The sequence below is a fragment of the Balaenoptera musculus genome, chromosome 1, assembly GCF_009873245.2.
Source record: "Balaenoptera musculus isolate JJ_BM4_2016_0621 chromosome 1, mBalMus1.pri.v3, whole genome shotgun sequence".
NCBI lineage: Eukaryota > Metazoa > Chordata > Mammalia > Artiodactyla > Balaenopteridae > Balaenoptera > Balaenoptera musculus.
The window spans coordinates 38909721-38932013 of record NC_045785.1 but is presented as its reverse complement, the minus strand read 5'-3'; the positions used below and the strand labels follow the sequence as shown (position 1 = coordinate 38932013).

At 54.6% G+C, this 22293-nt stretch overlaps 1 protein-coding gene across 11 annotated transcripts; it reads left to right on the top strand.

Annotated features, from left to right (window-relative positions):
* The first annotated feature begins 4851 nt into the window (after positions 1-4851).
* On the top strand, positions 4852-20171 carry TAL1 (TAL bHLH transcription factor 1, erythroid differentiation factor). Of its 11 annotated transcripts, none has more exons than XR_005017215.1 (7): positions 4852-5807; positions 6921-7099; positions 7382-7544; positions 10979-11416; positions 12733-12827; positions 16531-17205; positions 19763-20171. XR_005017215.1 is itself a non-coding variant. In XM_036831507.1 (6 exons), the coding sequence occupies exons 4-6, from the start codon at positions 10980-10982 to the stop codon at positions 16983-16985; spliced, it is 987 nt and encodes a 328-aa protein (XP_036687402.1). In that variant the 5' UTR covers positions 4852-5670; positions 6921-7099; positions 7382-7544; position 10979; the 3' UTR covers positions 16986-20171. The 11 variants fall into 11 exon arrangements, 6 of the variants coding, with proteins under 6 accessions (XP_036687402.1, XP_036687419.1, XP_036687427.1 ...); XR_005017214.1 differs by having other exon boundaries at positions 19572-20171; XR_005017212.1 differs by having other exon boundaries at positions 17502-20171.
* The last annotated feature ends 2122 nt before the right edge of the window (positions 20172-22293 follow it).

The window sequence follows — 22293 nt, the reverse complement described above, 5'->3', positions numbered from 1 at the left end:
ACGATTTTGTGCTCATCAGAAATCACCTGGTTGTCCTGTTAGAACACAGATTTCTGGGCCTCACTCCCAGAGTTTCTGATTTAGCAGGCTTGCGGTGAGGCCTGAGAATTTGCTTTTCTAACAAGTTCCCAGGTGATGGTGATGGTCCCCTTTGAGAACAACTGAATTAGAGTGAAGTCCTTTCCATCCCTGAGCATTGTGATGGCAGCGCTGGGTTTGGCAACAGAGATGAGTCTCCCCACATCTCAAGCTTGGAATTCTGGGCTCAGATGTGCTTACTGAGGGGGCAAGGTTCTTCCAGGGCAAGGAATGGAGACAATGGTCATATGGAGGTAGAAGGGGGAAACAATGACATCTCAAATCGGAGTTTTTACTGTTAAAAATAATCCTAAGAACAGTATGATGTATAGACAATTATCATCTTCCTTCTACAGATGAGGAAAGTGAAACTCAGAGATTAAGTAACTTTCCTGGAAACATACAGCAGGCAAGTTGGGGAGCAGGGTGGGAACTCAGGACTGCCTGACTATTGTACTCATTCTGCCGCCCTAGGTGTGCAATCTGACTTCACCACCTACCAGCTGGGTGTTCTCTGCAAGTTGCTCAACCTCTCTGTGCCTCAACTGGCTACTACAATAATGGAGGTAATGGTAGTCCCTAGTCACTGGGTTGTTGTGAGGATTAACTGAAATTAATATTTATGAGGTGTTCAGGACAGCACCTGGCACATAGTACCACCATATACGTGTACTGAAAACAAACCTGGCTGACCACAAGAGTGCACACACACTGCATCCCTCCAGGGGACAAGCTCTGGGGAGAAAGCTCAGAGACTGCCTAGGACGCAGAGACAGAGTAGGCAGAAACACTTGAAAAAAATTTAAAGCCTCGAATCTGGGGGAGAATCCAGCCTTTGGTGGGGGTAGGGGACAGGTAGGAGAGTGGCAACGACGCCCTCAGGCCCAAAGCCCCAAAGCCGGGCTAGGCTGTTCTCTCCAGGCTGCTCCCTCCAGGACCAGACTCTAGACGCACAAGTCCCCACGTCCCCTCCCCCTCGACATCCCCAGCCCAGGAGCTCCGGGTTTCCTGCCCGTCCGAGGCCCCTGCTTGGGGCGGGCGGAGGAGGGGTGGCATTTCCTGGCGAGGCCGTGGCCAGCGTCACTCGCTCCCGGACACTCGGACAGCTCGCTGATCGACAGGCACCAGACGCTATTTCGGGCGGCTCTCGGCTCAACGCGCAGTTTCCGTTTTTCCATCGACCATCGGAAATAGGGAAGGGGGGGAGGGTGTAGACGTCACGAGCCCCCAACCCCAGGCGGGGAGTTGGGGGACAGGTCGGGATGGCTGCCAGACTGTCAGAATCTGGAGCTTCGAGAATAGAGGGGGATGGGGAACATCACCTCCCCTCGCGTCTCTCTCTCCAGCTCGGCAGGGCTGACAAAGCTTGCCTGTCCAACAGCCTGTAGGTGCCTCTAAGGCACCTAAACTCAAGAAATTTAAAACCAAATGCAGAATCCCTCTCCGTTTCCCTTGGCTTCCAAGCCCCCGTCACCTGGAATAACACTCCCATCTAGGCAAATACAGCCAGAAACCCAGAGGGTTCCTGGATTTCTCCTTCCCCCTCATCCCTCAAACCCAATTCTTATAAACCCGATTTTGTATCCTAAATACATGTCATCTGCATCTGCCTCTTGCCATGTCTCCTGGCAACACCCTAGTCCATGCTCCGATCCCCTTTATTTGGACCACTGCATCAGCCTCGGAACTGGTATCCCCACATCATTCCACCCCCACATACCCCTTCTCCACCGTGCAGCCAAAGAGCTTTCTAGAAATGCAAATCTGATCTTTTATAGGACGTTACGCACCCCCCCAACCAAATGAACAAAATGGTGCCCCCCCCCAAATTCTTTGAATTGTCCACAGCCTTGCTCCAGCCAGTACTGGACTCTTCTCTATGCCTTTCATGAACCTCAAGCCCTTCGGATGCAGCCCTTGGCTTACCTGGAAGGTTCTCAATGCTCACTCCTCTACCTACCCTCAGAACCCACTTTCCCATCTCAGTCCAGGCATCAGTTCTCAGAAAAGCATTCCCTGGCTGGGCTCTCCTTTTTTGGAGGGGCTCAGAGATGTGAAATGACTGGCCCAGTGGTGCCACAGCCCAAGGGTGGCAGCGCTGGGCTTTGAACTCAGAATTATATTTAGTGATGCAACCAAGCAAAGACAACAGGGACCAGAGGAGGGAGAGATGAAAACCAACCCCCGTTGCAGAGAGGCTTCAAGAAGGAAGGAGCAGAAAGACTGAGTCTTGAAGGATGGATGTGAGAGGAGAGGGTGCGGTAAAGCAGAGGCTGACACATAATGGAGGGTGAGTTGAATTTGATAGCAGTGGGTGATGTGTGGCTAGAGCCGCGGGGAGAGAGTGTGAGATGGGGCTGAGCAAACCACAGAGGTCGGTCCCCTGAGTCCCTGCTGAGCAGTTGGTGTGGCTGGGCCAGGGGAGGCCTTGTGGCAAGTCCAGGAATTAGACTCTTTTCCTCAGGACATGGGTAGCCCTTCTCCCATGGGATTCTGTAAAAGTTACCTGTATCCACATGGCATCCTGACTTCCACCAGAGAGCACGAGAGGAACAGAGGGAACAGGCTGCACTGGATTAACTGTATCTTCACGGAGAGTTGCCTGATGGCCAAGGAGGGGCCAGACTCAGACTGCAGCCACACTCTGGGCTCAGTCCTCGACTGGGACTCAGTCTGTGAATTCTCAGGCGCCAAAAGGAGCTCTAAACCAGAGATGCTAGAAGGACAAAGCAGCCTGGCATGGTGGGTAGAGTTGTGGACTGGGAACTGGATAACTGAGTTTGGGTCTTGGCTTTTCCTCTAGGTCACTGTAAGCTTTGGTCAAGTCACATCTCCTCATGACCTAATTTCCTTCTCTATAAGGATAGACCAGAACTCCTGTGTGCAAGTGCACATGATGTCATGCTGGGTTCCAGGCTGGTAAGTTTCCACAGATTATTGCCCTCACCACCTTTTAAAGATCATCTTATGTAATCCTCATAACAGCTCTCTGAGGTGAAACTGAGGTTTGGAACTAAGTGACTTCTATTTATTTATTTATTTATTTTTGGCTGCGTTGGGTCTTTGTTGCTGCACGGGGGCTTTCTCTAGCTGTGGCGAGCAGCACGGGCTTCTCGCGGTGGCTTGTCTTGTTGCGGAGCATGGGCTCTAGGCACGTGGGCTTCAGTAGTTGTGGCTCGCCGGCTCTAGAGCACAGGCTCAGTAGTTGTGGCGCACGGGCTTAGTTGCTCCGTGGCATGTGGGATCTTCCCAGACCAGGGATTGAACCCGTGTCCTCTGCATTGGCAGGCGGATTCTTAACCACTGTGCCACCAGGGAAGTCCCTAAGTGACTTTGGGACTCCACCCTAAAAGAATGAACCCAGATACCCTCCATGGGCTGAGCCCATTGCCTACCCCTCACTGAACCCAGATTTCTAGGACACAGTACAGATCTCAGCTCCTGCAGTGAGTTGAGCCCAGATCCCTCCTCCAAGCCTAGGCTCTAGCTGGGCTCCAGAGGACTCTGGTGCCAGATTTGCTTCAAACCCAGGTTCTACTGCTCACTAGATGTGTGACACTGCGGAAGTTACTTTCACTCTGCCTCAGTTTCCTCATCTGTAAACTGAATAATTGCACCAACCTCTTAGGATTGTTTATGAGAACTAAATGAGTTAATATTTGTACAGTGCTCAGAAGACTGCTTCAGTAGCGAGATTAAAATGTTAAATTATGAGAGGAGGGATGTTTCCCAGCTCTGGGCTCAGCCTGAAACTCAGTAGAATGGGTATTTTAAACTCTTCGTTGACACCAGTTCTGCCTCCATAGAACCTGTTGGGTGTGACCTCAGTCCCAGCATTCAGGCAAGCAGTCTCCATTTTAGAACAGAAAAGAGCCAGGGTTGAAGGGGGTGAGAGTCGGGGGGAGCTGGGGAGCTTTCTGGGATAAGAGGAACTGCCCATTGAAATCCGGGTATCCAGGACACTGGTATGAATGAATGTCAGGGAAGGAAGGGTTGGATGTGATCATTTTGGTGTTGTGGTCTTGCTGGGGTTCGAGTCGTTGGAGAAATGTGTCTGGAAGGCCGAGGGACTGAGGTTGTGGGGAGCCCGGGTTCCCGAGAGGCCTCGGGATCAGTAATGAGGCTGGACCCACCGGGTCCTAGACAGAGTGCCCGCCCAACTCTCTTCGTGGCGCATTACGGAGACGGTCCCAGAGCCGCGCAACCAGTCCCCACTCCCTCCGGTGAAATTGCCAAATTAAAATGAATCATTTGGCCCGTAATGGCCGAGGCGCTTATCGGGGGCGAGCGGACCCGCGGCAGTGCCTTATCTCCGCGGCACACACGGCCCCCGCGCGCCTCGGCCCATGCTAACGAGGCCTAGAACGTGAGCGGGATTAGAGCGCGGCGGTGGAGGAGCCGGGCGCGCCGCGGCGCGGAAGGGGGAGACTGGAGGGGGGGGGGCTGGGGGAGGGCTCGGCACTAAGGACCAGGCCTCAAAATGGCCACACGCGTACCCCCTTAGCGGCAAAACGTGAGCATTATGGCCTTTTTCTAGGGGCAGGCAACCTACAACCTCCCACGGAATCCCCCATCCAGTTCCTCCCTCTTTTGCCCGTTCGCAGAAGAGGTTTCGCTCCTTTTCCCTCGGTTTCTTTCGATGGGGGGCATTTTCCACCGACGCCCTTGAGCTCGCCGCCGCCGCCGCCCCTCCCGCCTCGGAGACTCTCTTCCTTCCTTCCCCTTTTCCTTACGCAATATACAGAAATGCGCGAGGCGGTGGTTGGTTTTCATTTCTCCTTGGTGGTTGTGTGCATGCGGTGGGATTGTGAGAGTGAGTGTGTGAGCTGTGGGCAGTGTTGACTTCTTCTGAGTGTGGTCTTCTAGGCGATAGGTTGTGTGTCCAACTGTGATAGTGTTTGCCCTCTTTGGGGTGTAGATTTGAGTTCTCCGAGGCCCTTCTGCGTTTTCATCGTTGTATATAATTATGCTCGTTTGCCTTCTCGACATGTGTGTTGGGTTGCTTGTCCTTTGCGATTGTGTTTGGATGGTCTCGTTGTTGTGTCGGGCGTGTGTGATCCTGACTACGTTGGGTTGTGCGTCCCTGAGCGACTGCGTTTGATCGATTTCGTTGTGTCGTGCTGGACAATGTTTGGGCCTGACCGAGTCGGCTTGTGGGGCAGTGTTGGGTTGTGCTTACTTTGCTTCCCTTCTATGGGGCTGGACCGCGTGTGGCCCTGTCCGCACCGGGTTGTGTGCCTGTGTGCTGGTGTCCTTTGGAAATGCGTTTGTAAATCGCTGGGGGGTGGAGGGGAGGGCGAGCGAGCGAGAGATGGATGCGCAAGTTGAGGAGGCGGCATGGGGGCGGGGAGAGGGATTTCACGTTTTATTCCAAATTATGATGTATTCGGAAGCCAGTGTTGGCTTGGATGAGCAGCCCGATCAGCGGCTGTTCTGTCCGGAGGCCACTCTGTGCCTCGGTGTTGGAGGGGTTGTTAGTGAGTGGGAGGCTCTTCCAGGCTGGAAGCTGAGCAGCGCTCGCGGAGGCCAGCGCCTTCAGGCCGGTAGCCGCCGGCTTCGGTTCCCGCCGCATTCAGGCTTCGTCCATTTCTGGTCAGTTTCGCGGGTACGGCCGCCGGGGTCTGCGGGAGAGGCCCGGAAAAGACAATGGGCGCATTCTCCAGGCCTCGCGCCTCGGGTGGGGACCTTCGGGATCATCTCCAAGGAACATTTTTCTACCCCCTCCCCGGGTGAGCGACATTCCCGCGTGGGTCAGGTACCCGTCACATCGATGACCGGGACCGGGCTTCATGGAGGGACGGGGTCAGTGCTGCCCTAGCTCCGAAAGAAAGGATTTTGTTTTGCCAGTTATTGTGGTTGCTAATGTCATCATCATCACCACCACCACCACCACTACCACCACCACCATCACCATCATCATCATCATCATCATATTTTAATTAAAATAATCGTCCAGGAGCGAAGCGGCTTGTCCCTTTTAGCTTCTTCGGGGCGATAACAAAGCAGCGCGGGTTTCCTCCCACCAGCGCTGTTTTTTAAATTGCTGGGTTTGTGGTAGGGAGAGAAAATGGAGAGAGGGACGAACACAGAGACTCCGTCCTAAAGCAAAAATTAACCCCGACCTCAGACACCGGGCATGACTGGATTCCTCCTTGTTCCCACACCTCCCCCCTCATTTGGATTAGAAGAGGAGAAAGAAAATCTCCCGCATTGAACTGAAACCGCAGAGAATAATTATTACTGTATTTCCACTAAAGCCGGGGCAAAAAGGAGGTGGCCTTAGCAATTAATCCAAGACTTCAATGTGTGACCATAAACTGGACAATTTAGGCAAAACAAATTAAACAAACCTTCCGGAGGGAGGGGAAAAAAGGTGAACTAGATTTCACTACCGCTACACCCTGGGAAGCAGTACTGGATTTATTTTTACCCTCCCTCCTTTCCTTGTTTATTGCTGAAAAGAATTACTAAAATTCTCCCCTTCTCTGGCGATCTGAATACCGATAAATCGAAAATCTTGTGTAGGGATCGTTGAGGGAAAGGCGAGGGCCTTTCTTTCTTTTTCCCTTTCTTTTCTTTTCCTTTCTTTCTTTCTTTTCTTTCTTTTCCTCCTCTCCCTCTTCTTTTTTTTCCCCCCTTAATCTATAGGAAGAAAAAAAGGGACCGGGATACATCAGATATCCCCCAACCCACCCCTTTCTCTCAGATCTGCGCCGTTCAGACTGTATCCCTTCGGGAAAGTAGCCTTTGGAATTGGGTTCTGGTTTCGCTTTGGGTTGGAGGTGGGCAGGTGAGAGTCATGAAGAGAATGGGGTCCTCAGAGGTTCTGTCCCACCGACCAGGGTCTGAAGATTGGATCCCCCTTTCCGGACACACACCCCGCTACCCACCCATGCCAGGCTGCGGACGACTCCGCGCTGTGGCCACAGCTCCGGCCTGACTTCGGTTCCCGAGCCAACGGCGTAGACGAGTCTGCTTAGAAAACAAACGGCCACACTGAACCAGACATCCCGGTTGGAGGGTCCGATAACGTTCCGGGCAGTCTGCGGCGGGGTTGTTGTTGTTGGACTAGATAGTTATTCCTGATTGGTCAGGTGTAGGGTTCTTTTTTATGGGGGTGCGGGGGAGGCTTCAAACACCTGCAGGTTGGGGGCGGAAAGCTGCTGGCGATTCCCGGGGCGGGTTGGCGAGGACATGAGGTAATTCCCAGCCATTGACCCCCATTTCTCTCTCTCCCTCCCTCTCGCCCTCCCTCTTTCTCTCCACCCCCATCTTTCCTGGAAACTCGCTTTGGGCGCGGCAGACCGCCCAGGACCACACCGCGGCCTAACTGCTGGTCTCTCACTGAGAGAGGGGGAAAGCAAAGACCCCTTTCCACAACCTGGACCTCGGCTCCCGCCACTCTCCCGCCGGAGGAGGAGTGGAGATCCTATTCAGAGGGGCCGCTCTCTCTAAATATGCCCCAGGTGAGTTTTTGGGGAATAGTACTGGTGGAAACAGTCACCAGGAAGGCCTTGGGATCTGGCCTGAGGTGGGGAAAGCTTGGGACAGAGGACAGTCCAGTTTCAGATTGGGGAGGAGTAGGGGAGGAAGAACCCAGAGCTGGGAATCCGGGATCTGACTCTGCCATTGACTGTGGCCTCTGTGCCACTGTGGCTTCCAGCAGGGCCCTTTCCTGACCCTGGGTGAAAACAGCTAGTTGGACTTAGTCCCCCCACCCCCACCCCAAAGTCCCCCTCTGTCCTGGTTCTGTGGACGTTTCACAAGGCTCATGACTTTGGGACGGCTATATCCGGATAGCGCAAGCTGTGTGCGCCCGGGGCTCTGGCAGGAAGAAGGCCGCAGCCATCCTGGCTAACGCAGTCCCAACTCGGGTGGGCCCAGGCTGGGGCCTAAGGCCTAGGGTGGGGCCGCGTTCAAACACCCCTCCACTCCAGTAGCAGCGGGAAAGTGGTTCTGTTCATGGGCGATTTTGGTTTGCGTGCAGGCTTGGGGCTCCCCCAGGGGGTCATGCGGGTGTGGATGTAGTATCAGGGACCAGAGGCTGTGTTTAAGGCGGTGGCTCTAGCCGGGGCATGGCGGAGGCTGTTTTCACATAAGAAATTTTCCTTGCTGGGAATTGGGAGCTGCGGGAGACCAGGTGCCTGCCCCCCCAGGAGCTCTCGGGTTCCCCTGTCTTGTTCAGACACACATGGAAGTGATCGGGCTGGCTGTCTGGCAACAGGAGATGAGCCGGTGTAGGGGGCTTCGAGCTGGGTCTTGGTTGCACAAAGAGGAGTTGTAATGGTCCAATAGTCTAGTGCTGTTCGGTTCGAAATCTGAAATCTTCTCACCTCCTTCTTCATTTTCCCTAATAAAAACAAATAAACGTCACTCAGGCTTTCCTTTTAATAATCTTAACCAAAGCCAAGTGATGGGGTTTAGTCACCGACCACCGAAAGTGCTTGTGAGTTCTCTGGCAGCTTCCTCGAGAGCCTGGACCTCTGGCCTGGGTGATCCTGGTTGCAGACGAACTGGCAGGGTTTTCCTGAGGTCCTGGGAGGGGCGGGGAGAGGCTGACCACAGACCCCTGGGGACCAATCATAGGTTTTGGGGGGGGGGCTCAGAGATATAGATATTTATAGGCGTCTGGAGAGGGCATTTGGGGCCAGAGTCAACTCATCTGAAATACGTGCTCCCCTTGCCCCTCTGGGATCTGCTCCTACTCAGAGTCTCGGAATTAATCAGAAGGTACAAATGTGTCATATGGAGAGCTTGAGCTCATTCTGGCAATTGCTGAGTGAACCGTTTGTCACTCGGTTAGAAGCTGGGACTTAAGCACGTGTCACTGGGCGCACAACGGTGCCTGGGGACAGTAAGGTAGGGAGCCAGCTCCCTGGGGCTTGTATGTTTTGCCAGAGGACAGTATATTTCTAATGCATTTCACTGTTGCAGGGGAGCCAGGAAGTCTCCAATGGTATACCTCTGGTGCATTTCTAGTGGCTGCAGTGTCTTGACGGTCGGTCCCATTCTGTGGATACAGACCTATTGTTTCCACCATGATCATAAACTCGTTTCCAGTGAAGTGTTGCGGACCTACTGCCTTTGCAGCCAGGGTACACCAGGTCTGGGGGAATTTTGTCGTTTTGGGGCGCTGCCCATAGGGCTGGCAGAGCTAGGGCCGTAGCTTAATCTGAATGGTGATTCTCCATCAGCTGTGTGTCCGGTGGCAATTGAGCTGAGCTCCTGAGGAGGTTTCAGAAGGTCTGGTCTCTCTTCTGGGGTGGGAGGATGGTTCCCAGGCCGACTCCAGTCCAGAGTGGTGCAGTGGCAGAATGGCTGCCAGGAATGATCAGATGGACTCTGCTTGGTGCTGAGTTGGATTTTTGTGTATTTGTTTTCTGCTACAAAATACCCCAATTATATAATTCCGACAGCAGAAACCTTATTTTGAACATCTTATGAAGCCTGTTGAGTTGGTTATATTTTTATTGTTGTATTAAAACTCACAAGCATATCCACACTCTGGACCCAGAGTCTCATAGTTTTTCTGTTTTCATTCTTGCGGGGGTGGGGTGTGTGTGTGTGGCGGGTTATGGAAGAACTGGAGGGAGCGGTAGTGGGGAGTGGAGCCTCGGCCTGCGGTCACCCAGGAGTATGGCTGAGGAGGAGAGAACTGTCCTTGGCTGGTGGGGGGGGGGGCAGGATATATGAGAGGGTGTATATGGGAGGATAACAAAGACAGAGCGAGACTGGAGTGCTAGTCCTGCTCTGTGGCAAACAGGCGAGTGTGACCTTGGGCAAGGTAGTCTCCTTGCGGGCCCAGTCTCCCAGTCCATAATGTTTACTTGAGCATTTGCACAGTGCTTTTAAATGCATATATGAGGTACTCCTCCCATTTCCCAGAGGACAACACCGAGGTAGGAGAGGGGGATGGGGGAGTGCTGGAGGAGTTCAGCAGCCATCATGACACCCCTTCGCCCCACACTCCTGGATGGGAGCCCAGACCCCAGTGGCCTCAGGAGCACCCTTTGAACGTCGGGGCTTCACACTGCCTCAGGCAGGCTTCCCTTCTAGACCGCACCTCACTTTTGAGTCCAGCTGAGTAGAAGGGGGTATAGTGTGCGAGAAGGTATGGCCGGGATCATCTTCTTCCCTTCCTTATGTCCCATCTCCAGTCCCGGGAGGAGTAAAAGTAAAGGGCCACTGGGGTTTCCGGCGGCTACACAGAATACAGGTGGATTCGCTGAGTGTAGGCGGACGCCCCCGCAGGGGTGAATATGTGTTGAAAGGGAGAGCTGGCTCCTCCGGATAATTCTCTGCCAGCTCTGATCCCTCTTGCACCCACCCCCCCGCACCAGGTTTCTGGGTGTATGTTTGTGGCAGTAGGCTGGGGGCAGGTATTGCTGAAAGGCAAGGGAGGTTCGAAAAGCACCCCACCTCCGCGCGACAGGTTCCCCGCCAAAACCAAAAGGGGGGCGGGAAGAACACGGTCGGGGATTTGTTCCCTCCTCTTCCCTTGCGGCCTGAGAAGGGGCACGGGGTGATATTTCTTTCTCGCCTCTTTCTACATTTCCTTCCTCCTTTCCCCCCCTCTGTTTTTCTTTCGCTGGCTGTATTCCTTTTCATCCAATGTCTTTGTCGTCCTTCTCCACCTCTGTCCTTTTGGCCCTCAGTCTCTGTCTCCCGGGCACCCTCCTCTCTTCTCCCAAACCAGAGGCTCCCTTTCCCTCCCGCCCCAGCACTGCGGGCGGGTGTGTGTCCACGTGGCGCTAAGTTTGTCCGCTTCTTCTCACGTTTCGGTGCGTGAGTTTCTCTCTGCCTTTCACCCCCTCCCCCACCCCCCGCTCCGATCCCACCCCACGTGGATGGGCTGGGGGCGGTGGTCAGAGCGGGTGTCCGCTTGTCTGTCTGCCCGCAGGATGACGGAGCGGCCGCCGAGCGAGGCGGCACGCAGTGACCCCGCGCTAGAGGGACGGGACGCGGCCGAGGCCCGCATGGCCCCCCCGCACCTGGTCCTGCTGAACGGCGTCGCCAAGGAGACGAGCCGCGCGGCCCCGGCGGAGCCCCCGGTCATCGAGCTGGGCGCGCGCGGCGGCGGCCCGGGGGGCGGCCCCGCCGGTGGGGGCGGCGCCGCGCGAGACTTAAAGGGCCGCGACGCGGCGGCTGCCGAAGCGCGCCATCGGGTACCCACCACCGAGCTGTGCAGACCTCCTGGGCCCGCGCCCGCCTCTGCCCCCGCAGAGCTGCCCGGTGACGGCCGCATGGTGCAGTTGAGCCCGCCCGCGCTGGCGGCCCCCGCCGCCCCCGGCCGCGCGCTGCTCTACAGCCTCAGCCAGCCGCTGGCTTCTCTCGGCAGGTCAGGGCCGGCGGGAGGGGCGGGTGGGCAGGAGGCATGGGCGCCGGGGCTCCCCTTCCGCACGTCGGGAGCCGGCTGCCCTCCTCCCGGCGGGGCAGTGCGGCTGAGCGCGCGGAGAGAGGGGGAGAGGGGGACGTTTTACACCCGGGGTCGGAAAAGTCTGGCTGGAGCCCCCGTGCAAGTGAGGAACGAGCCCTCTGCTAGTGTGTGTGTGTATGTGTGCGCACGCGGGGGGCAATGTGCAGGTGCCTTGTTAACGCGGCGTGCTGGGAGCTTGGAAGCCGAAGAGGGGGAGTACCGGCACGCGGCTGGCTGTGAGCAGAAGCGCGGGGCGCTGCCTGGTGGTGGTAGTGGTGGTGGGGTGGACAGGAGGAGTCTGAGTGTGAGTACCAGGAAGGAGTGTGTCTGAATGCGCTCCGCTGTGAAATTCTTCTGGAAGCTGCAGCCCTCGGTGGACAGGTAAGAGATGTGCATCTGAGGGTGCTTGCAAGAGGGCTGCCTCCTCTGAATCTCCCCGCCAGGGCCCGCCTGGGGAATGGATCCCTCCCTCCTCTCCGGAGCTCCTCTGCCCCTAGCTGCGATCTCTGGCCAGGACCTGTGCTCCCTTTGGTGTGAGGGTATCCATTTCCCTGCTGGGGCCACTGAGGTGGTGGAGAGCAGGAGGCATGGTTGGGGTGGGGACAGGAAGATGAGGCAGGGAGTGACAGTGGGGGGCAGTCGGTGAGTCTGTGGGACACTGGAGGAAGAAGCTACGGAGAGTCGAGTGGGTGATGGGGGGGCATGTCAGTGGGGCTGAGTCAGGGTTTCCTGTCTGTTGTCTGTCCATGGGCCCCATGGGGCTGGAGTGAAGGTGGGGTGAAGTTGGGGGTAAGGGACAGGGTGCCCTTATGTGGTGCAGGAATTGCACACTCCCAGGTGTGAAGGCCGTGTCTGCCTGTGTGAGCACCTGTTTGGGAGCGGAGGTGTCTATGGATTGTGCACTTGTATGTGGGGGGTGTATGTTCATTTTTGTGTTTGCTCCCTGTGTTCACCATTAATTCTGTGTGTGTGTGTTTGTGTGTGTCTGAGTGTGTGTGTGTAGGGGTGTGTGGCCACCCTCCCCTTGTTTGTCTCACCACAGAGAGAGGCTGTGGGTGTTGTGTGTGTGTGTGTGTGTGTTTCATGCTCCTTCTATCCCCAGTTCCGATGTGAAGGGACCAGGGTTGCCCTTGTTTTTTGGGGCGGGGGCTCAAGAACATGTGGGGAGGATCTGTGTGGAGCCTCTCTCTCCCCTCCACCCACATGTGATCTTGTGATCTGCCTGCTCCCTCCCACAGTGGGTTCTTTGGGGAGCCAGATGCCTTCCCTATGTTTGCCAACAACAACCGAGTGAAGAGGAGACCCTCCCCTTATGAGATGGAGATTACTGATGGTGAGTCTACCCCCCCGCCCCACTTGTGTACTCACTCCCTCAAGCTGTTAGAACCCTGAAGGAGGGATCATCGGGGACTACTCCCTAGGTGTCTCACATAGATGGGCAGCTCTCTTGGAGCCAAGAGAAGCTGTCGAAGTCCTCTCCCTATTAACCTGGGACTAGGGGAGGTCAAGGGTGGGGCTGGGGGTTGCCACACTCATAGTCCTGGGAAGAGAGTGCATGGGAGTGAGGACACGCTGTGGCGCTTAGCCCAAACCTCCACGTCAATTGTAGTCCCCACTCTAGCTCCATTCCTACAGTTGGTAAGGATCCCCCGGGAGGGCAGAAACACACAGTGTTTCTAAGCACCAGCCTCCAGGGATTCTCTGTATCTCCTCCCAAGTCCTCTTTGGAGTATGAAGTCTTCTCCCTGCCTGGAATTGCACCTTTTAGGGTCTTGTCCCAGGTCCCTGCAAAGTGGGGCCCTCTTGTCCCCTTTTCCACACTCTGAGCTCAGACTCGGAGTTCCCTTCCTGACATCACAGATTCTACCCTGCTCCCTCCCTCCCCCCCCCCAACCCCAAAGGCCTCAGCACTTTTAATGTGAACTACCTGAGTAGTCTTTGGCCCTGAGAACTTGGGGGAAGGAGTTGGATGAGTGGGAAATTTGGAGGACCCCCTCCCTCTTCCCAAGGTTGACTAGATGTAGTAGATGGGGCCCAGCACCAGGGGGCAGGAGAGCAGGCTCTTCAGAGCTGAGGGACTTCCTGGAGCTCCTGGTGCACACCGGAGGCCTTGGAGCCAGACTGGGATTTCTGCAAGTTGCTGGTGGGAGGGATGTATATTGAGCTGGGGCTTCTGGAGGGGATCCCTCTGTGGTGTTCTGGAGAGGAGGCAAGCTAGCATCTGGACAAGGAACAGATCTCAGAAGACCCAGCCAGCCTGGGGCACAGGGGTGTAGGGCCAGGAGGGAAGGGTGTTGGAGTGTCAGTGCTGCTAGGTTAGAGGCAGGAGGTGGGTGTACCAAACAGGAAGTAGGCAAGACCAGCCCTGAAGTTCCCCAGGGAAGAGGCATTTTCTACAAAGGTCAGAGACAACAGAAATCAGGCACAGAGGAAGGGGCAAGGGGTGAGGGTTTGGGGGGAGTGCAGGAGTGTAGAGAGGCGATTACCCATAAATGATGCCAATATTTACCAAGCACCTACTCTGTGCCCTGCCAGCATGAGACAGAGGACCTGGAGGGAGGTACAGACTCAGGAAAGAGGAAGGTGTGGAGAGGTGGGTGGTTCTCTGGAAAAGACCAGAGAGGAATAGACAGAAATGGAGGTGAAGGGAAGGGTGGAGGTGTGCAGGATATGTCCACAGGATTTTGAAATCAGAGATTTAACCGAAAGGAGTCCATAAAAGTGGAGCTAACACAAGGTCTAAAGCCAGGACTTGATGTGCATTCCTGTTGCTGAACTTTTCTGGGCCTCGGTTTTCTCATTTGTAACGTAGGGAGAATAATAGCTTCCTCACAGGTTGTTGAAGGAGCACAGTGGGGTAAAGTGCTTTTAGGGCCTGGCTTGGGGTAGGCGCGGCTTCTGGAGTCTGTGTAGCTCTAGCTGTGACAGCAGCCATAATGCCTCTCTCCCCACCTAGGAGCTCCCTCAAGATCAGCCAGCTTCAGCCACAGAGCAGTGGTCCTCCTGATGGCACAGCTGAGGGACTCCCCTCTGTCTGTCCTGGAGGCCGGAGAACAGCAAGTTATTTCCTCTGAGGCGCCCAGGGTAGGACTGCCCAGCAGGTGTGCTGTGTTTTTCCCAGCCTGGGTCTGGCCTTTGGCAAAGAGTCAGCTGGGCTGGGGCCTGCTGGGGTTTGGAAAGATAGCTCTGAGGCACTGTGGGCAGAGGATGAGTGATTCTCCCTGGGGGAAACGTGGTGTGTGTGTATGTGTGTGTAAGACTGGTGTGTGTATGTGTAAGACAGAGATGATCAAGTGGGAAGTGTCGGCACAGATGAGCTGGGTTGCAGAGGCAAGGTCTGCCTCCGTCCTGGCCACAGTCTCCCTAGCTGTGAAATGAGCAATGGGTCTTAGGTGATGTCTTCTCTCCTACCCAGCTTTCCACGTTCTGAGATCCGGTTCCAGGGTCATCAGAAGAGGGCAAGCAACCATCCCAGTACTGGCAGTTCCTTCAGTGCTCAGAGCTTCCTGAGGACTGCCAGGAGCTGGCTCTGTGCCTCAGGGTTGCGGAAGGAAGCGGCCGCCTCAGCCCAGGAGCCTGGGAGCGCTAGCGGGGCGCTCCTCTGCCTTTCCTGGCTTTGGGAATCCCAGGTCACGCTTGGACATTTAGTGCAGTGCTTTGTATACTGTAGGTGCTCGATACATGCACGCTGGTTTCTGCCCCTGCTCTGCAAGTCTTAGTACACGAGCGCTAGTGAATACTGTTCTAGTCTGTGATCAGTGCACTGTAGACACGGGGAGACGGAGGCAGCCCTCAGACGCCTGCCTAGAGCCTCAGGCCATGCCTGTGCGTGGCTGTCTCTCCACTCCTCTCCTGGGGGAGAGAGCCCGCAGGGTAGGTCATTTCCCCACCACTCTCTGCTGTCTCCTCCATTCCGCACCTGCCAGCATGATCAGTTAGTCAGCGAATATTTATTAAGCTCCTACCTACTCTGTGCTTCCATCACCCTTAGAATAAAATCCCCACATCTTACCGCAGGGCCCTATGGGATCTGGACTCAAGCCTACTCTGATCTTACCCACACTAATCTAGCCGGGCTGGCTTCAGCCATTTTCCAGCTCAGGGCATGTGCACATGCCCTTCCAACTTCCCTTCCTGTGTCTGGCTGGCTCTTCTTTAGCCTTAAGTTCTTCCCTTATAGATGTCATCTCCTCCGAAAGGCTGTCCCCAGCCACCTCAGGTAAACATGGCAGCTCCTTTCCATCTTTCATTTACATTCAGCTTCCTGTTTGTTTGTTATTTGTTTGCTGATTGTTCATCATCTGTCATCCCCATTAACATGTAAGCTCCACGAGGGCAGGGACTCTGTGTACCCTTATTCCTTAATGCCTAGCACAGTGCCGGTTGTCAGTAAATAATTGATGAATGGATAATAATAGCTAACATTTATTGAATGTTTCATCAGAGCCAGGTATTATCTTAAGTACTTTAACTGTATTAGTTGTTAGATCCACAAGACAATCTTATGACTTGAGTTACTAGTATTATCTCCGTTTTACAGGTGATGAAGCTAAGGCACAGAGAGTTCAGGTAAATTGCCCAGAGTTACTATCTAGGGAGTAATAGTCAGGAATTGAACCCAGAAAGTCTGGCTCCAGAGTTTAATCTTTCTAACTAGTGCCATATGGCTTCTTAGCACAAGTGAATGAATGAATGAATGAATAATATATGGTTCCTGTCCTCAAATGTCTCACAGCTCAGAGAGGGGGGCAAACATGGAAACATACAGTGATGATCAAGAGTGATGGAGATTACAGGACTGTAGGGCCGTGGTGGTTGGTTAGATCTGTCTGGAGGGGTTGAGGGAAGTTCTCAGAGAGGAGGAAACAGATAAACAGGGTTTTGAAGGACAAGTAAAGAGTTTTCTGAGTAAAAGGAAAGAGGGCATTCTGGGTTTTCCAAATTTCCAGGTGGATGGCTTCTCTGCTTCCCCACAGGAGAAGACGCCCTAGGGGATCCCCGACCCACTGTCCTAACCCTTGTCCTCCTACCTCCAGGTCCCCACACCAAAGTCGTGCGGCGCATCTTCACCAACAGCCGGGAGCGATGGCGGCAGCAGAATGTGAACGGGGCCTTCGCTGAGCTCCGCAAGCTGATCCCCACGCATCCCCCAGACAAGAAGCTCAGCAAGAATGAGATCCTCCGCCTGGCCATGAAGTACATCAACTTCCTGGCCAAGCTGCTCAATGACCAGGAGGAGGAGGGCAGCCAGCGGGCCAAACCTGGCAAGGACCCTGCGGTGGGGGCTGGTGGAGGGGGTGGTGGCGGAGGGGGCGCTGCACCTCCAGATGACCTCCTGCAGGACGTGCTGTCCCCGAACTCCAGCTGTGGCAGCTCCCTGGACGGGGCAGCCAGCCCGGACAGCTACACCGAAGAGCCGGCACCCAAGCACACGGCCCGCAGCCTCCATCCTGCCATGCTGCCCGCCGCGGATGGAGCCGGCCCTCGGTGATGGGTCTGGGGCCACCCAGGACCAGCCAGGAGGGTGCCCTCAGGCCACGGGCACCATGGGCTTTAGGGCAGGTGGGGTGAGGCTTGGGCAGCTCTGAAGCAGGGCATGGACTTTTGATGAGCTTTCCTTGATGTCTGAACTGTGGGAAGTCCCAGCTGCCTCTGGGGCTGGCTTTCCTGTTTCCTGCCTCAGTAGGAGAACAGAAAAATGGAGCAAAGTGGTAGGTACTTTTTATGAAGATGGCACGGTCTTCCCCCTTTTCCAAATCCCTAAGACTTCTCAAGTAAGAGGCTGGAGTGGCATTGCTTTTGGCCTGGCGCATGGGAGCCCTGTCTTGGCTGAGACCTGGGGTTGTCAGCTCTCTCCTGAGGCGTCCGGCAGCCTCTGCCTTGCCTTTAGCCCCTCCCAAGCTGGCTGGGGTGGCTTTTGTGGCCACACTGTCCAAATATATAGGTACCCAATAGCTGCCCGTTTCTTGAGCCCCACCTTCACCCAGGCCCCTGTTGGTCCATCCAGCTTGCCAGTGCTGCAGAGAGTCACAAGCCTCGAGGTGCCTTCTTCAGGGCCTGGTTGAAGAAGACAGCCAGTGGACAGCCTGCTCTCGACTAGCTGGGCCAGAGGGTCAGAAACCCAGAAGCCCTTACTTCTTGCCCTGGGGATCGAAGCTCTGCTTTCTCCCCACTGAGACTTGCCTTCCTCATCCTTGTGGCTGTGGGGACTGAGTCTGCGGCTGTGAGCGTGCCCTGTGAGCTTTGTTCGAAGGCAGACAAAGGAGAAATGATGAGAGTGAAATTGAGCAAGAGCTATTTGGGGCACGTGGGCTTCAAATCGTGGTGGTGTCTCAGAGCTACCTGCCTGCGTCCTCAGCGACACGTCGCGGTTCATGCAGGGAGCAGATGCCAGTGTGCTGATCGGTGTGTGTGGGTGCTGAGAGTAGACGTGCGGCCCCGTCTTGCGTTCTCCTAGCTCCTCAGAGGGGCCTCCCTGCTGCAGGATGTCTGTTTGCTGACGGTCTGGTCTGTGTCCTGAAACTGAATTGACAACAAACTCTGTCCTATGAATTCCTGGCATTTGGGATTTTGCTTGACTTCAGGTATTTGTGGGATCTCTAGGTCTCGATATGACCCAGGATCTAGCCCCACTTCTAGGGCCCGGGGAGCCCAGTGAGAGACCAGGCCCTGGCGGAGACCCAAACACATTGACATTCACTTAGCAGAACCTTCGGCATCCCTGAGTGCACAAATTTTGGTCCTCAAGGATGTGTATGGGAGGCTGGCGTGACGCAGTAGGAGTGCTCCCCGCCAAAAGTTGTACATGACATTTTTGTAAATCAAATCCTTATCTTCACCTTTTAAAGAAATACTGCCACAAGTCCCTTGGTAAAGTGGAGAATCCTTTTGTAGAGTGGACTGCTGCCCCCTCATTGACCTCCCGTGTCAATCCAGATGGTGGGACATGGTTTTCTTAAGGTGAGGCCTGCCTGTGACCCACATCCCAAGCCCCTGGAACAAACTGCACACAAGTCCTACATACCTGTCATTGTGCCCTCACGTCACCCCAGCCGGCTCTGACCAGGCTCTGCCTTTGAGGTCAGAGGGAAAACAATGCTCTGACTTTGCCCTGTCCATAGCAATGTGGAAGAACCAGCGCTGCCGCTGTCAGGAAAGACCCTCACACCTTATGGGCTCCAGCCTGGGGGCTCGCCCTCACCATGGCAGGACCTTGGGGACAGCCACATGCTCATGGGGAATGATCCCTGCTCTCCTCCCCTTCCTTTTAAGTTGTGAGAGGTCCAGTTTGTGGGGGTGGGAGCAACATGGTTAACCCTTGTAGCACTCTCTCTGTCCCATTTCAGCGCTGCCCCCCCCCAGTCATATTTTGATGAACATTAGGATTCATTCCTTTCTGATACTTGGAAGCTCCTGTGAAAAATCCCATCTGTCTAAAGATGGAGCACCTATTCTAGATCCTAAGGCTGTGTTTGCTTCCGGTGGATTAATTTGACCTGGGAGTGAAAAGTGGCCACGGTGAGCATAGGTGGATGGGTTTTAGGAGATGGATCACACATTCTATGAGGAACTCCAGCTTCTGGCTTCCTCTTCTCTCAGACTTGCAGTGTGACCTGGAAAAGTTCTCTCTCTGAAGGTCAATTTATCATAAATACCCTGGCTTGGCCTGTGTCCTAGGGCGGTGGTGTGGACTGAATGGAATCATGAAAGTAGAAGCATTTTGAGGCTGTACGGAACTCTGTCCCCCTCACTATCATTCCTGCAGTGGGGTTTCCCACCCTGAGTCCGGGACCTAGGCAGTGGGCCAATCTGCCTGTCTCCATAGCATTTGGGTAATTTAGGTTCTAAACCACTTGAGCCTGAGTTATCTAGGTTATCCTTATCTCTCCAGATTGACCTCATTTCAGTCTCATTCCAAAGCAAGGCACAGGAGGGAGACTAGAAAAGAGATGGGAACAGAGGCAGAATATGTAAAAAGTACAACAGCTACCCAAGACAGGCCTGGGTAGGGGTGGGCAAAGCTTCGTGTCTTTGTTAAGAACTAGAAAAGATCCATAATTTTCACTTTCCTTTCCAGCACCTCCCCCCACCATACTCTTCTCCTTCCTCTGCCTCCTCTTCACCCATGAACATTCTCCATCCAAGAATAATATCTGTACAAAAAGGAAAAAATGTAAAGGTAAAAAAACAGGAGGAGGACAAAGATGATTGTTAATGACTGGAGGGAATCACGTCTTTTAAGACAAATTCGTATTCTTTTATTTGTAGTGGCAAACGACAAGATGGTACAACCTTTATCCTTTTCCGAAAGCAAAACAAAGGGCACAGCATCGGTAGTCAGCCGACACCTGTCTCGGCCTTTGGGGGTGGTCGTGTCGTACTTGTGATGTCAATGGTACGTGGCCCCCGCCGAAGGCTTGCCCCCCAGCCCATGTACATAGCGCATCGTTCCTGCGGGCGGGCCCAGCACTTTCCGTCAATGTTGTACTGTACGTGATGCATTGCGTTGGTCTCTGCATTTTTCTGCAGAAGAGGAGTAACCGCTCCAGGTACCTTGACCTTTGTACAGCCCAGAGGCCAACACTGTGGGCGTGTGACTCTTTAGCGACAAAACCCATGTGGTGATGATGTGTGTATATATATATAAGGATATATTGGGAAGATTTCTAAATAAAAATTTTACAAAGGGGCCTAGACTCTGTGCTTGCATGTTGCACCCCTAGGACTGAGAGTTGGGACTTTAAAGGAAAGGCGTGGCACGAACCTGTCTCCCCTGATATGGGTTCTCCCGGGGTGGGCTCCCACCTTCTACCCTGAGGCTCCCCCCTTAAGGTTTCCATTCTTTTCCCTCTGCCAGGCCTCACGGAGGGGGGCCTCTTCTCAGTGCTGTGCACGCACACTTTGGGCACGGGGCCTCAGGCCAGAGAGTCTTCTTTGCGTGTCGGGTTCAGCTCCGTGGCTGGGGCAGTGGCTTTTATTATAGGTTCAGGACAGATTAAGTTCTCACCAGAGGATGGTCCCAGGCTCCCCAGTGACTCAATGGAGGCTGCTCTTGAGGATTGGGGGTGCGAGTCTTACGTGGGGCTTAGCGACAGAGGCTGAGGCTTTGGGAGCAGTGAGTGGAGGCTCAGGCAGAGAGCCGCCGTTCAGAGGCAGGGACTCTGGATGCCGGTGAGGCTTCTGCATGCAGACTGTTGGATCTTCGGGAACCTCAGTAGGTCAGGTAGGCGCTTCCAAGGAAGTACCAATCCTTCTTTCTTTCGTTCATTTAGCAAATATTTATTGAGCCCCTATTGGGCCAGGTATTGTTCTAGGTACTAGGATCTAGCAGTGAAGAAAACCAAGATCCCTGTTTTTGTGTCACTTAAATTCTAAGAAGGAGACGGTAACCCACAGACACACACAGCCATATGAATATGTTGATTGTATAGTAGGTTAGAAGGTGGTTAGTATTAAGGGAAAAAGATGTGCCAAGGGGGGAGCTCAAGGGGCCCACAGATAACTTTGGCTCTTTTGGGATGAGCCTTGCTCATCCTGCCAGGCTCTGATCTTGGCCGCCCCTGTTCTGGAGGTGCTTCCAACCGTTGCTAGGAGGGCAAAGGCACAACAGGGCATGGGGATACTGCTCTGGCCTGTAGGGAAGCTCCTCGGCTTTTGAAAGACGCCAAGTGTGCCTCTCGCCAGCCCAGAGCAAGGAGGTCCCTGGGCAGAGAGATGGTGAAACTCAGTCATGGGATGGGGAGACCAGGGGGAGTGGGCTGCAGGTCTTGGCGCTGGTGGTGGGAGCAGCATGGTGAAGGAACATGAGAGACAGGGCAGGGCAGTCAGAGGAGTAGGAGAACTCCTGGGAGTGTGAGTGTGGTGTGTCAGAGGCTAAGGCCAAAGGGTGTTTGGGGAAGTGGTTAGCCAAGCCCAAGGCAGCCGAGAGGGCAAGCGAGAAAAGGTCTGAGAGTGCTGACTGGATTTGGCAACGTGGAAGTCGCTGGTGGCATTGGTGAGAACAGCAGCAGGGGAGGGGTGGAGGCAACAGTCTGACTGTCGTGGACACAGAATCGGAAGGAAGGAGCACCCATTTCCAGAAGGACCTTTCTCAGGAGAGAGCGAGGCAGTCCATGTCCAGAGAGCTCAGGAAGAGCCCGTCAGCTCTGTGGCCACCAGGCAGAAACTACGAGGCTATCAACTGCCCAGGCTGGCTGGTGCCCCATCTCCAGATGGGAAGACTGAGGCCAGAGAGGAGAGGGATCTTCCCAGGGCCACACATCCCATGGACAGTGGCAGGCAGGGCAGGACCGGGCCTCCTGCCCCCCCAGGACAGGCTGTGCCTGTGAGGGGGAAGGGCGGCCACGGGGCCTCACCCAAATGGTCTCTCCAGCCTCATTTCTCACCACCCCACCCTTTGTTCTCTCTGCTCCTATTGCACTAGCCTTTCTGCTCCTGCTACAATTTTTTTTAACTGTCCAGTTTGGTTTCTATCCATCCTCTGTTCACACCCGCCTTTCATCTAGTTAAGTTGTCTTCAGCATCAGGGGACTGTCCTGACTCACTGGGGTCAGCTGCCTCCTTTGTGTCCCCACAGGCCTTCCTTCACTCTCTGTCTGCTTGTCCACTTATCTGCTTTCCCACTAAAACACGAGCTCCTTGAAGGTGAGGCCGTGCCTGATTTGTCTCCTCGCCTCCAGCACCCTGTGTCAGACCCGGTATGGGGCTCTTTCAACATTTGCTGAATGAAGAGGTTCCCCTGCATGGAATCTCTCAGCTCGGTGTTGAGGCCAGTGTGAAATGAAAGGGTAGAGGGATGG

What these genes read in the sequence shown, in the direction of transcription:
- TAL1 (XM_036831507.1), top strand. Translation starts at nt 10,980, where the DNA reads ATGACGGAGCGGCCGCCGAGCGAGGCGGCACGCAGTGACCCCGCGCTA. An exon ending in CCGCTGGCTTCTCTCGGCAG is followed by an intron (nt 11,417 to 12,732) that starts GTCAGGGCCGGC and finishes TCCCTCCCACAG; the next exon opens with TGGGTTCTTTGGGGAGCCAG. An exon ending in TGAGATGGAGATTACTGATG is followed by an intron (nt 12,828 to 16,530) that starts GTGAGTCTACCC and finishes TCCTACCTCCAG; the next exon opens with GTCCCCACACCAAAGTCGTG.